Raw genomic sequence first — 15,913 nt, 5'->3', positions numbered from 1 at the left:
AACGAATGTAACTGTACTGTCTACCTAGAATGTACCAATAAATTAAATTTTAAAAAAAGACACATTCACTGAAATCCAGCATTATAAAAGAAGAAAAACTACCACGCCCATGATGAATAGCAGTGATTGATATCCTAAATAAGTATCTGATGGGGAATTAGCTCAGTGGCACCTCACCTGCCTCACAAGCACAAGGTCCTGAGTTTGGCTCCTGGTACAATAAGTAAGTAAGTAAATAAATAAATATCACCTTTGTGGGGGAATCAAGATCTTCCAAGAAAGATCCCTGACCCACCCCTTCCCACTGAAAATACTTGCTCATTCTTCCTATGTTTGCTGTGTGACTTGTTTCCCCATTTTATCCCCATTTAATCAGTATTACCTAAGTGACTATACTTGTCATAATCTTATTGGCTGTTCACAGTTTGTCCACCTTATGATTTCTCCCTGGATCAATATTACCTAAGTGCCTGTACTTGTAATCTTATGAATTGACTGTAGTTTTGTTCTACCTTGAACCAACCTCACCTCAAGGATCTTTCCCATAAAACACCTTTGAGAAGTTGGGTGAGTGGGCAACCCACTTTCAGTCCCCTTTCTATCTCTCTTAGACAGAAGCTTTCTTTTTCTCAATACATTTTTTCCTATTCTTAATGTCCATTGTTCCTAGAATTAAATATTCGATCTGAGAGAGCACAGACTCACATTTCAGATATCTAGCAGGTTTGAGAGATGCATCTCTTTCCCCTGTATCAGAATGAGCAAGATTTTTGGTCCTAAGGGGTGGGTCAGGGATCCTGAAAGATCTTGATCCCCCATGCAGGTGATTGATACCTATTTAGAATATCAATCACTGCTATTCATGCTATGTGGGTATGGTAGTTTCTCTTCTTTTAAAATGCTGGCTTTCATTTAATGTGTCTCAGTTGTCCTCCCTGTTGACTCCTGGAGGGCTGGCCCTATCTCTCTGCTGACAAGGTATCTAATTAATTTACCTATCTACAATATTCCGCCACTGCAGAAGTACCTCTAGCTACTGCGAGGGGACAAAGAACAAAGACCATTCTGGCTACTTCTGGCTGAAGAGGGTTGTAGTTGTGATCAGCAGTCAGAGATACTCTTTAGTGTCTTTTTAAAGCCCCTCAGTTGGCACCAGGCATTGGCATCTTGGGTAGCCTTTGACTCTTCAACCAGTAATCTCGGTAGAAGACCTCCAAAATGTTATAGAGGGAATAGGTGTAACTCCCCAACCTGCTAGGTATCCAGAGCATGAGTTTGTGTTCTCTAAAATTGAAGTATGAATTCTAGGAACAACAGAAGATAAGAGTATGAAAACTTATTGAGAGAAAGATAAGTCTAAGAGAGACTGCAGGGGGACCACAAAATGGGTTACCCCTCAGGGGTATTCTTGATGCAAGGCATCCTTCCTTCCCAAGAGATAATCAAATTGTCAATGAATTTCAACAGAAGATGCATCTTAGTTCCTACTTAGCTATTTCAACTATTAGAAGTAAAAATATTCAAAAGATATTTGAAGCTATTTGTTGAAATAGCAGACAATTACTGATAAGACATGTATTTCCAAATGTTGTGCTTTTAAAATCTATAAGAATATGTCAGGAGCAATTCTACACAATTTTGGAGAAAAATCATCTCACAATTAAATTATGATTAGGCCTAATTTTCTGCCTACAGGCCAGCTATGGCATGTCAAGACGTAACTCCATTTTTGCCTCTTGTCACAGCTAAAACTTTAGTGGTCCCATGATGCTGTGACACTCCAGGGCAGGTTTATATCGGTTGAAGATATTCTGGTTCCTTGAGGACCCAGTAGCAAGAGAAAGGTTTCACCTGGGGAGGGACAAATTTCTAATCAATTTAAATTTCTCAACAACCTAGGATCTTCATCAGCACAAGTTTCTCATTGTCCTAGGATTATGGCTGCCCTCTGAGTCCTCTGTTACTCTCAATGTACAGAATAAAGGTGTGACATGCTTGGGAACCTTGGTCTTTGCTGACCAGAGCAACATTGATCAGGCCCAAAGCTCAGCCTCTTCTCTAAGTCTCTTTTCCTATCTTTACTCATTAATTTGCCTTGTGCTGTGGTGGCTCACAGGAGACCAGGACTCACTGCAGGTGTTCTGGTAATGTACTCTTTTCCTGTTCCCTACAAGAATCATTTCTATAGACCTCAGGGTTATGAAATAATTGAGTTTATGATATAACTTTACTCTCGATAATTTTCTGAAGGCTTTTTGTACTAGTAAATATGACATCTGAGTGCATTTCAGATAATTTATAAAAAATATTCATTTGACTGTTAAGAACATTATGAGGCATCTAGTAAAAGTCAGCAGTAGTCTTCTAGGAGTGGCATTTCCATGATCTGGGGTGTGAATTGCTAGAATAAGAAGGTAAATGTAAAAAAGTTATATTTCTACCATCATCACCTAAACTGGGCTCACCACCATTTTATCTAGCTTTAATTTTGCGCAGGTGTAGGAATATAAGGAAGTAGACAGAAAGACAGAAGCTGGAGAGAGTAGGAGGTGATTGATGAGTTGAGGAAGTGGAACATCAAAGGACATCCATCATGCAGCCCTCCAAAAGCAAGAACTGAGGCATAACCTCATTTTAGAAAGATCCTCCATTTATATAGTTATTTTATTTTCATTTACTTATTAATTCATTTAACTGGTACCAGGGATTGAACTCACAACCTTGCACTTATGAGGCAGGTTTGGTGCCACTGAGCTAAATCCCCAGCCCTTATATACTTATTTTAAATTCAACCTGTGTAGATGGGAGGAAAGAGGGAAGGAAGGAGAAGGGAGCAAAGAGGAAGAGAGGCGTGACAGAGGAGGACACAAAGTGCAGAGAGGACAAAAATGATTTTTCTAAAATATTAGCAGTTTTATTTTAGAAGTGGGATGTGGGATTATGGTTGATTTTTATTGCTTTTTTATTTCACTGTTGTGAATTTATAAAAGAAACAGCTTTTAGGAATCAGGAAATATACGATTGATCTTGACTAAAAGGCTAAGAAGCAATGAAGAAACATAAAAATTGTTATTTCTGAGGTGATTTTGTTCTGTTATAAGCTCTTTGTAGAAGATAAAACAAAATATTTGACTGATGTTGTGTTTTAATTATCACAGTTTGAAAATATTGAGAGATATATTAGTGGATTGTATTCCAGATACAAAATAGACATATACATATATATCATTGGCATTTAATTTCAATTGAGATTGTATTCATATATCTATGTATACAGCTGCATATATCTGTAAATACTGACGTATATGAAATATATGTGTATACTTATATAACTTTCTCCATGTGGTCTGTCCTGGTCACCTCTGTTTAAAAGGTAACAGTATCTCCTACACTCTGGATTTTTGGGCCCTACTTTGTTTTCCCCATTGCACTTATCATATTCCATCATAATATACTTATAAATGCACTAATGTATTATGTTTATCACTCATTGTTTATCTATTTCCTCATTAGAATATTAGGTCACAGGAGCATGGGTCTTTATTTACAACTGTATCTCAGGCACACAGAATAATGCCAGACACATATTAGTCACTGAAGATATGTTTGCCAAATCAGCAAAAATATATAATATTGAAATATTCAGTAACAGAGAGAATAAGACATATTAAATAATTTAGGGACATACTTGCTAAATAAGTAATGGTCATTAAGCAGCTATGTTTCTGATTAAAGGGACAGTTTTGTTGCTACTTCAGGGAGAAAAAAGTATGAAACTTGAGTGCAGGGTCATGGACTGGACACCAAATGGAGGAGAGACAGAAAAGAAAATAAAGATAAAGCAGAGATAAAGTTGTAGGAACATAGGGTACATAAATACTGGGGATTTTTGTGAAATGTTAGGAATACAATCTTTCCCTGTGATGTCAGAAACCTTCAGGACAGGTCAGACTGGATGAACCATGAACAAACTCATTGCAGGGATCAGATTACTTGTAGAAACACTAAAGTGCTCTGGTTCTTATATCCAAGTTTACACCCCAGTTAATAAGAGATTTGGAGGTTACAGGGAGATGGTAAAACAGATGGCAAGCCACTCCAGAGGGGCTGACATCTCCAACTAAAGTCAGAGGTAGTTAGTTACTCAAGGTACATCTGAAGTTCAGAGGTTACTTGATTAACTTACTGTGCTGCAAGAAGAAAGAAAAAGAAAGAAAATAAAAATAAAAAGAGAAGAAAGAAAGGAAAGAAAAGAAAGGAAGGAAGGAAGAAAGAAAAAAGAAAGAAGAGAGAGAAAGAGAAAGAAAGAAAGGAAAGTTCTTGCTCTCCTGGTATAGCAGGTGAGCAAGGGAAACAGACATATAAACCAAACAGCTCATGAAATGATTTCAGTACAGTGCAGGCTGAGTGCACGAAGCCAGCACAGTTGGTGGTTTGGTGAGATTGAGTAGCACTTGCCTTGGGCCTCGCTTTAAGCTCCCGATTAGGATGGGAAGGAGGCCTCATTTCTCCTGTGAAATGCTCTAGGGTGAACATGGTAGTCGAAAATGGTCTCAGAAGCCATGATAAAAAATTTATCCTTTATCCTGTAGGCTGTCGGTTTTTAAATTTTAGAAAAATGCTTTCTTTTTGTCAAATGAACTCGACTGGAGTTTAAATCTACAAGCCAGATGAAAGTAAACTTTCTCTCTGAATTAGGTAGAAGGCAAAAGCCTGAGCACTATTCTTCCTCTCACCCCTGGTGGTGGTTCTGATGCGTTGGGGAACTTCTGGCTTTACTGCAAGCACTTTGCTGGTTATACTGGGCTGCCAAAAGTTGCAGCGTAAACCATCCGATCCATTGCTGGAATTCTATTTTCCTTTTCCTTTCTTTTGCTTTTCCTTATTAGTGCATGACAGCTGAATAAGGATTTATTTTTTTTCCAACATGAATTATATGACCACACTCTCCTATTAGAAGCCCTAAGCAATTACAGTCTTGTTTCTGCATAATTGTTTTCTTGGGTACATATTATAATCGCATCCTCACTGACCTCTCCAGCGCTTCAACTGGACACACATGTCCTGTGTCCTGGGTGCTTGAGGAAAGAATTCAGGTATCATGGAGGGACAGATCAGTGTGGAGCACCTCTTGGTGTGGCACTGAGAGATCCGTGAAACTGAGTCCTTTCAGCAGAACCAGAAGCTCAGGCCAAGTGCTTCTAGAACAATGGAAGACACTCTGAGGAGCGTATAAGGCAGGGTGCCCGGTGCTGTATGGACTACAGTGACCAGGGGAAGAAGAGGCAGATGGGAGTAGTCACGATGGGGTGGAGAGGAGCTTAGGGGTTGGGAGAAGGGAGATTGAAGAGGAAGCCAAGGAAGAGGGCAGAGAGCTGTTAACTCGCAGCCTTCTGGTTTGAGGGACTAGAAGAATGGCAATTCTGTGATGAAAATATAACACAGAGGACAAAGTGGGGCTAGCAAGGCTAGGAGGCAGATTTCATCAGCTTCATTTGGGCCATCCTGAGCTCCATTACCAGTCAGAAGAGAAGTCTGGTTTAAGAAGTAGAAATCTGGAGAACACAAATAAGTTACCACACATCCTGAGAGAAAGTCCATCCTATCTTTTGAACTTTCCATTACCAAAGAGTATAAGGATGGTTTGAAAAAAGAGTGAATGTTTGAAAGGAAAAAAAAACATAGGTTTTGGTGGAAAGAATTCAAATGTCAGAAAGCTAGAGGATATTAGGTCCTCCTCAGGAACAGGGGAAGAACCTGTACAATTCAAACACAATCAAAAGAGGAGAGGGGACTTCAGTGTCATCTTATTTTTCTTGTGACCCCTTCAGAAGTGTAAAATCTCTCACCTGGGCCACTTTGTGAGATTTGCACAGGTCTTCACTCAGCCTCCTTTGTCAGGGCAAAGGATACAGCTCTGAGAGTGACAGACACACATGAGATGACATTGAGCAGTTTAACCAAGACTGGTGCCTGTTAAAATATCTCCAACATGAGCCAGTCAGGCTTGGGGTTTTGTTTCTACCACCAATTCTCCCTACCAATTCTCATTGTCAGAGCTTGCTGTTCCTGGAAGGTGTTGTGTAGTCCTTTACCTTTATACATTTCTATAAACCAGATGGGGGGGCATCAAGAGAAAGATTTCTTCTTTTGAATTGTTTTAACTTTCTTCTGCTCTGGCCTAACCTGAGCCTCCCACCTTCAGAGGCATTTCCAGGGGGAGGGAGCCCTGTTCTTGACTGCTCTGCATGTGCTATGGATCCCTGATGGTCATCGGCCTGCAGCTGCCCACAAGGAAGAGGCTCCCTTATAGGTGTGGACATGGAGTCTCAGGTCAATCTGAACACACTAAAGCCAGTGACAAGCCAACTCAGAAAAATCAGTTAATAAGATGGGTTCTCCCAGGAAATTAATTCTCAGTAATAAGTGAAGTGCACGGAGAAGCCCCAAGGGTTGGGTTTACTTTATCAAAACAGCACATCAGCACCCTTGTAAATCCTGTTGTTCCTTCTGATATTGCAAGGGAGCAAGGTTTAAGAAGAGCAGAGAAATTATTTTCATTTCTGCATGCAACACACCGAGCGGTGAGATCCACATGCTCCCCAACATCAAAAGTTCTCTCATGTCGCTGAGCAATTACATGTCGGTGATGTTAATTGGTCCTACAGCTCATTAACACTTCCTGTAAGAGGCTTAGAATGATGTTTGTCAATATTCTTGGCAGCATGTTACACACACAGGATTTGAGACAAAATCGGGGAACATTGGGTTTTCTTCTCCATGGAGATAGCAGAGATCTGCAGCGTTGTCCTCAGGATCAGGGAGGCAGAGGCAGAGGACACCCGCCATGTGCGTAAGTGTGTGCATATGTGTGATAAATATGGTACGCGAGATATGTCTTTGTAGTGCGTGTGTGGTATGTACACGTGTGTGGGGTGTGTGCAGTATGCATACGCAACGTGAGGAAGTGTATGGAGTGCGCCTGTATTGTAGGCATGTGCATGCATGTGGCACCTCTTGTAGGGGGAGTGTGTGGGTATGGGTGTGCGATGACGGAAATGTCATTCTTTGGAATCACAAAGACAGGGAGTGTAACTTCCCCGTAACAGCTTTCCTCCTTGGAGCAAAAGACTAATGAGATAGCTATGAAAGAGGTGACGAGATAGACAAGAAAGAAGCTAGACAAAAAAAGAAATTATATCTAAAATGATTGCAAAATAGAGATTATAGCAAATCTTTTCCTTTTCCTTTGAGCTACAGAATTAGAACTAAAGGAAGTTTGAGCCAGGGAAAGAAGGAACATAGTGAGACAGGATACATCAGCAACGGACTGAATTTATATCTCTCTAGGGTTTATACCACTGGGATCCCTAGGGAGATGGAAAGAAAAATGTCAGAAGAAAAAAAAATGGTCAAAGGGACCCTCAAGGTGGGGAGAATATGGACTGGCGAACATTCTATCCTCCTCCCCTCCAGATATCTCTTCATTCAACAAGAGTGCACAGAGATATTGTATGCTGCCTAGACATTAGGCTTTTAAGCAATAAAATAATAGGTATTTAACCTATAAAGTAATAAATAAGTAATAAAATTGAACGCAGTAATTAAAAGATCATATGCCCTTTAAATTGATTCCTCTAGTGACCAAGCTACATTAAAGTGCTAATACCTGAAATCAACCACCGAAGCCCATGAATTGCATGAATTAATGCACTTTAACACTAAGTGTGTATTTTTATTTTCCTATGTAGTAATCTAAATGAGTTACTTCTCTTAACCCAGAAGGTAACTTAAAAATTCCACACACTATTTCATATTATTCCTGAGTAAATTGCTTTTTCCTAAGAAATATGCTCCTATAATGCAACTTAATGAAGGACCATAAAACCAGGTAGAACTTCCTGAGGTAATCAATCTAAAAAGCATCCAGAAAACTAGGTGGCCTTGATGTAGACAGTTTTAAGTCTTAGCTGTGCCAGATTTGCTGAGAGATGCTGGAAAAATTATGGAATCTCTCTGTGCCCCACAGAAAACATCTGTCACAGGGAATGATTATGTCTCTCTTGCTGGTGAGATAATTAAAGTGTTGTTTGTTTGTTTGTTTTTTCGGTACCGGGGATTGAACTCGGAACCTTGCACTTGAAAGGCATGCAGCAAAACCACTGAGCTAAATCCCCAGCCTAAAGTGTGGATACTGAAGAAAAATCATTGGAAAGCTAGTCTGTGCTCAATAGTATTAGCAATTTAGTCCAAAATATTATTTTGTTGTTAAGGACAATATTGTCCAAAATGTAAAGCAAAATGAAGAGGAGCAGTAGAGGTTGAACTTTCTTCCAAAACTACTAATCTAAGGAAGGTTTTCTTCCAAACTTACATCATAAGCAGAACCAAGTGAATACATTTTTCTTTTCAGGTAGTACCTTTGAGTCAAAAATCAAATTCTCTGTGATCACCAAAAACCTAAAACATATCTAATTTTACATTTCCTTCCTAACCAACACAAATCATATGACATCCTCAAAGGTACCCAGCTATTCCTCACACAAACTTGTGTGTGACAATGAAGAAAGAGCCACAGCTGAGGGTGTGACAGTTAAGATGAGCTGAGGCAGAGGAGTCCTCTGGCGCATGTTATGGAACAGGTCACAAATTATCTGAATATTAGGCCAGTGTTGTGAAAATCTGTTTTCTGGGTATGGAGGTTGCGTTCTTAAGATTTCCCACCTTTGTCGTCCCCTGCAGGGAGCTCAAGTGAAATTATCAGAGTAGGTACATATTTCATATTTCAAATTTTTGCTGAACAGACTTGTAACTGGCTTATCAAAGTGTTACGTTTTGTGTATATTCAGCTTTATTCCAGTGTGCACAACTTGGTTGGCAAAGTTAATTCACCTCTAGAAACAGACATTGCAACACCATTTCCACTATCTGAGGAAATGGAAACTTTAAAATATGTCAAATGTCTTCATGCAGCTAACTTAACTCCCGTTTTTATGATTCACTCATACTGAAGTAATGCATGAAAATGATTTGTCTCTTTGATATATAGTAGCAAAAACAAAGAATTAGGAAATCACTGTAAGAGAAAAATAATTCTTTCACAGGAATTATGTTCCAGGTGGGCAATGACTAGGGCTGAAAATGTTTAATTTCCTGCAGTCTTTCACCCTCCACTTATGTAAAGCTTCAAGTATATCTAGAAATCAAAACAAAAATAGTTGAAGCTGGAATTAAGCAGTATATGTTTGGGAAATTCAAACTAGATGGTTTCATTAGTGTATCTGGGTAGTTTTATTTCATTGCATATGTAGTGGATGCTCCTGATTTTATCTAAGCATTTCCAAAAACACAGGTATCTTTGGATCTCAAACTTTTATTACATATTTATCCACACAGAGGGGAGCTCAAGTTGGTCCTAGCAGAAAGCTCATGTATATGTGTGTATACACAAACCCCCACCCCCCACATATGTATCTCTCTCTCTCTCTCTCTGTCTTTCTCTCTGTGTGTGTATATTTATGTAGATATAGATAGAGAGATCTGCACTACTTCTTAAACTATATGTGGACACAGCAAAGCTATCACCTTTACATTAGGACTTTATCTTTCATAAACTGTTTCACCTGAAAATGAAATAGGCTCACAGTTTTTCCTCATATTAAATGAATCTATCTAAAGCATAGTTTCAAGCTCACTATTTTATTCAGTTTGAATCTCCCATTTGATTTCAGGGGGTACAGTATATACATCTCTTCAATTCTATCTTTAGCTTCATCCAGGCCAAAAAGGATGAACATAGGATCTAGACAAACTGGCTGAAGAACTGAGCTCCTAGGGGAAAATGAAAGCGATGTTAAAAATTCAGAACGGCAGACAGTTTTCCTTTGGGAATATATACAACATATAATATTGCTCCACCAAAAACCTAGCTGCTTACATCATGGAATCATTTTGGTAAATTCAACAATCCAGCAGCAGTAAGCTGCAGACAGTTTCAAGCTGCCAAATCCCATTTGGAGGAAACTAGAAGTTGTATTTAGTTGTGTAATAACTGGCTCCTTAGGCTCAGTCAGGATCTCAGTTGTCAGAAGTCTGTCCACGCCTCTGTCCGCGCCAAGGGGAAGCACTACCAGGCACACATAACGGGGCAGACGGTGAGCAGCTGCAGCAGAAACAAGCCACAGTGGGGATACGAAGCCGGCCTTCAGCCAAGCGCACCCTCAGCTCGCCATCCTCCTCTGTGGCTTCTACTGATTGGCTTTCTTTTCTGAGGAGAAATCTATGAAAAACAGCAGGAAAAATTTTCAAATTAAAATTTCTTTTCTTTTCTCTAGCTTAGGGCTAACATAAATTTCTAGGCTGGCCCCAAAGAAGAGGTATTTTATTCATGAACTCCCACAAGTTTACACGGAGAAATCAAGAGGTGGGAAATGGAGAGTTATTATTTTAAGCATTGACATATGCTTGCCATTTTGTGAAATCAGTTGTGGCTTAGTTCTCATCATGCCCAAAGAAGAATGTTCTCATTCTGGCTAGGATTCCAGTGGCTTGGGTATTTCTATGTGAAAGTAAGCCATTTCATTTGCTATTAGGCTCAGCACTTACCCCAGAGAAAAATCATTTGCCAAATGAACACAAGAGTGAAGGTTAAAATATGTCACTGGATATATTGTTAAAGCCATAGAGAAGATCACTGTTCTTAAGATGTGCTAGTGTATCATGAAGACTAATAAGAAAAATCAGGTGTAGATCAGAATAAATTGCCACAAATGAATATTACAAGGAAGACAAAAATAAAAGAGGTTTACATGCAACAAGAAAAATTTACAAAAATTAAAAATGTCAAGAAAATGTTTTTATTATAGCTTATAAATATGTTTTACATTGTCCTCCTTGCATTTATCATATTAAAATATGCCAAACTAACATTTTGTTAACAACTACAACAGAATCCAAAAGGGAAATAGTAAGTTACTTGTGACCATTAAATTAAAAAGATATTTAGGGTTGAGATACAGTTCAATGATCTAGAACTTGCCTCAATCTCCCTTACCAACCACACACACACACACACACACACACACACACACACACACACACACGAGAAAAAGAAAAACGAACTCAAAAGTTAACCTTTTGCAAAAGAGGTTAGAATCAAGGTCATCATTGCCATGTTTTTAGATGAAGAGAGACTACAGCGCATGAGATAACTCATGGCAGAATGGACATTTCAACCAAAAGACAGGTCTCGTAGAGTTCCTTATACAGTGAAGGCAGAAGCCTCTCTTGTTCTAAGGCTTGGCTCCAGGTTACAATGGCAAGGGTAAAAAAGGCCACCAGGGAATCACAGGTGCCCACTGTGCTAGAAGAGGCAGCTAGTGGCAAGTCCATTCACACATTCTACACCTGATGATGTATTATGTGTTCCATCATGTGCTTTTACACTCAGAAGAGTGGAAATTAACAGTGTGGTGCTGAAATGAACTGAACAAGGCCCTGAGACTTTGGCAATCCCTGTCTTGACTGCCACCAAGGACTGGCTGAAAATGAAGCCGAGTGGGCACCAGAAGAGGAGGTTATACAGATGCATGGGAGCAGCCATAAGGCCTGAGAGCCCTTCACTCTCTGTGGCACATACTCTTCCTACCACTTGGAAGCTTAGGGAGGAACAGGAAGCAATAAATATCCTTTAGACAAATAAATATCCTTTCTGGTTGGGATGTACTAACATGTCTTGCATTCTTGCCCATAGAATTAATGTAATAATATTACCTGACAAAGTTGTGACTATTCTAGATGTATTATGTGAATCTTTTAATCTAACTCTCTTATCTATCATCTATCTATCTATATATCTATCTATATATCTTTTATCCATCTTTGTGTGTATATGGTTGTTAATTAGGATGTTTAATGTTTGCTTACAAATTCATGTTTGAATAGGAGTGTATTGACTACGTGTATATTCACATATACATAAATATGCTTTTATAATTTATTTTATTTTCCCTTGCAATGTCACTGCTCTTACTGATAATCTGACTTTCATAGCATTATTTTATGGATCAAGAAGCATTTCTCCTAAAATTTTCTTTTCATAATCTTGAAGCAGGCATGTTATTACCTGTCTCTAATTTTCTATATTAGACACTGGTAAAATACTAATGAAAATATATTTTGTAAAAGAAAAAATACTCAACAATTGGCCCATTTGTATTGAACATTATACTGAGTATAATGTTACATTTCCTATTTCTTACATCTTATTGGTAGTCTTTATTATTTACAGTGGTTTCTCCAGTTTTTCCTACAGATAAGTGCTGAAAATATCCAATTAATAGAGCCATTTTACTAACATTACAATTTTCTGTAGTGATGAGATAAAAAAACAGTTATAAAAAGACACAAACTGGAAAATAAAGATATTGGTTTTAATTAAAGAAAGACCATTAGAATTTATTTGAAAAAACCACATGGAAACTTGATCTATTCGATTTTACTTATATAACATGAGATAGTTCACAATGCTAAGTGGTTATGACGTGGGCTTTGAAGTCACACTGCCTACATTTGTCTATGTCCTAACCAAGAACAATGATGACACTACATGTACACAGAGAACCCAAAATAAGGTCTGCCATGTTGTTAGAGTTGTAGGTTAAATTATCTCTTCCCCAAAAGCTATATCGAGGATCCTGAAAACCTAGATCCTATGAGTATGACTTGTTTTGAAATACAATACAGTGGGGTCTTTGCAGATGTAATCAGGTTAAGGTAAAGTCATACTATAATTAGAGTGGGCTATAATCCAACATGAATGGAGGACTAACAAGAAAAGAAAAATTTGGAGACAGACCCAAGGGAAGATGATCACATGAAGATGAAGGTGGGAACTGGAGCTGTGCTACCATAGCCATGGGTTACCTCGAGATACCGGAGCTGAGAAAGGCTCGGAAGGAATTTCCTTAGGAAGTCTTTGGAGGGAACATGGCCCTGCCAACACCTTTAGTTTTAACTTCTTGCCTCCAGAGCTGTGAAGAATGACTTTCTGCTCTCTTATGTCACTTAGTTTCTAGCAGTATGTTAGGGCAGTTCTACAAAGTCAATCAGTACTCAAATATAATTTGTCACTATTAGACAGTAGTAAAGGCCAATTACCATATTTGGGTTTTGATCTTCAGTATGGTAAATAAGTAATTATTTTTGCTTATAACACAATCTCACCTATCTTTCATGTCCTTCCAAATATGTAAGAATTGAGCTCAAGCTCACTATATAAAGTTCAACTCTGCACCATATGAAAAATTTGGAATGTGCAGAAGGGACTGGCCTGCAATACATTCACGAATCACAGCTTTTTTATATTATAAAAAACAAACAACATGTTTGCAGGCTATACTGACTCTACTCTGCTATAACTGATCTGAAAACATGGAAATCATTTTATAACCCATTCTGATAACACATGAAATGAGATTAAAACGCCCTTTGTAAAAATCACATTTCTAAATTCCCTACAATGAATGTAATCATTATGCACTGCAAACGTGTTGCTAAAAAATTAAAAATAAAAACAAAAAAATATAAAAAATTAAAAGGCTATTTCATTCTTTTTAGTGAGAAAGCCAAGCAAGTCTCAAATGCCTTAAAAACTTTCATTTAAAAATCATTCTTTGGGGCTGGGGATTTAGCTCAGTGGCACCACATCTGCCTTGCAAGTGCCCAGTCTTGAGTTTGATCCCAGGTACCAAATTAAAAAAGAGAATACTAAAATAATTTTTCTCCTTTGGTTTTGAAAATTAAATCTAGAACTTCTGTTCTGACTTATGTTTTCAGGTCTTTTTTTATTTTGAGATAGGATCTTGCTAAGTTACCCAGGATAGGCTTGAAATTGTGATCCTCATGATTCAGCTGCCTAGAATTCTGAGATTATAGCCCTGTACCACTATAACTATAACAGCTCTTGAAAATCTTTGATTTTTTTTAAAGAAGAGTTGCTTTTCACTGTGTCTGTCAAACACCCTAAAGTAACAACAGTTACTGAGATCAAAATTGGAATTAGCTGACCAGAAGGCCGTTCTGTGTGGTACACAATACTTCTTGGAGAGAAGCTCTCCACTGGATCCCCACACGTTGGAGGACTGTGCTCTGGTCCTGTTCCAGCCAAACCCCTCCTCACAGGATAAACATCCTTCCTCCAGAACAGGCTTCTGGCACCCAAATGAGTCTCTTGCCCAGATGGCCGTGGCCCTGTTTCCAGGACATGTAGAGGTCTTTCTTGAGGCCCGAGTTTGTGCAGGGGAGCAGTTCGCATGGTAGTGAAAGGGGAAGAGAGGAAGCTAGGATGTGCCAGCTAGACTGCCCTCAAATCCACACTCAAGAGCCCACACAGTGAGGAGGAGGGAAGAAGGGGAGAGGGCAGCAGGAGGCCCAGGCTCCGGTCTCTCTAGGCCACTATGTTCTAGCAAAGAGCTGGCTTTGCAACTGAGCATTCCAAGTTTACTCTAGTATATTTATCAAGATAAAAGGACAGATTATACTTGAAGAGTTTCTAAGCTTGGTTCATAAACTTTACACATATCACATGAAGCTCTCTGTTTATTCTTCTACCAGGCCCCAGAAATGTTAGAAGAGGACCTATTGGCATTATTGAAATTTAATCACTCATTACTCACCTTATTTTTAAAATGCATAAAGCTACTTCTCTATAAACATTCAATGATAGAAAACAGGGCTATTTTAGACTTAATGGACATAAGAGAAATAATCATAACAAAAGATACTAAGACAAAACTATAATATGATGCATTTATTAGAGGCCCAAAAGGCAACCTTGTGAATAATCAGGCAAATCACCAAAACAGAACTAGATGATTTACTAGACATGACACAATAATGAATATTCACTTAAATATCGGCTTTTCTAACATAACTGCCACATGATCTAAGCAGCACATTTCCAGGAGAATAGCTAAAGGAAATGTTATCAACATATGAAAGAGATACCTGGCGTTCCATGTTTATTGCAACACTATTCATAACTGCAAAGATATGGAATCAACCTTAGCACTAAACAGATGAATGGACAAAGAAATTGTGATCTACATACATGATGGAATATTGTTCAGCCTGAAGAAAAAGGAGATCCTGTCATTTGCGACAAAGTGGATGGAACTGAAGGACATTATATTAACTGAAATGAGGTAGACACAGAACGACAAATACCATTAAAACCAAAAATGTTTATCTCAAAGTAGAAGAGAGTAGAATAAGTACTAGAAGCTTCTATGCCCCAAGAGAAGGGGCATAGAAGAAAGTTGGATAATGGGTACCAAGATACAGCAAGAGGAAGTTCTACTGTTCTACACAGGAGGATGATTATAACTTGTGGTAAACTAATATATGTTTTATGAAGAACTAGAAGGAAAGAGCTCAACGATTCCAAACATAAAGTAATGATAAGGAGATGTAAATGTTAATTACCCTGAGTTGATTAGTACTTGCTATAAAACGTGTATGGAAATATCACACTGTACCTCATAATTTTATATACTTATGTGCTAATTTTTAAAATAAATACTCACATTTTAAAAAAGGATATTTCTTTTATATAAGTAAAATGAGTATTAGAAGAATGAAACATTCATTTTGAGAAATAATTTCTGTTTATAGATGATCAAATATAGGCTCTAAATTTTTCATGTATTTTTCCCTAAAAAGTTTTAATTTTGGTATTTTAGGCCTAAAACATGGTATACTGATGAGAAATATATTCTTGAATAATAAATAAATATATTTGTCATATAATTAAAAAATCATTCCAAAATTGTTTATAAAATCAAAAAATATAAAACTATGATTTCTTAATAATCATTACTATAAAATGAATTCTGAGTAATTGAGACAAAACCTA

General features: G+C 38.0%; 1 protein-coding gene across 5 annotated transcripts in view; it reads right to left on the bottom strand.

Annotated features, from left to right (window-relative positions):
* The window catches only part of Tnip3 (TNFAIP3 interacting protein 3), a 112,435-nt gene that overhangs the window by 11,578 nt on the left and 84,944 nt on the right, over positions 1-15,913 (bottom strand). For 4 of the 5 annotated variants that reach the window (XM_019205584.1, XM_019205578.1, XM_019205586.1 and 1 more), the window contains one exon: positions 9,369-10,279. The exons of the other annotated variant lie outside the window; for it this stretch is intronic. In XM_019205584.1, coding sequence (XP_019061129.1) covers positions 10,248-10,279 — 32 coding nt within the window. In that variant the 3' untranslated portion in view covers positions 9,369-10,247. Of the gene's footprint in view, positions 1-9,368; positions 10,280-15,913 lie in introns of those variants that run through there. 5 annotated transcript variants of the gene reach the window in all.

Source organism: Fukomys damarensis, unplaced genomic scaffold (genome assembly GCF_012274545.1).
Source record: "Fukomys damarensis isolate Sample0158 unplaced genomic scaffold, DMR_v1.0_HiC HiC_scaffold_38, whole genome shotgun sequence".
Classification (NCBI taxonomy): Eukaryota; Metazoa; Chordata; class Mammalia; order Rodentia; family Bathyergidae; genus Fukomys; species Fukomys damarensis.
This window is presented reverse-complemented; position numbering and strand designations above follow the sequence as displayed.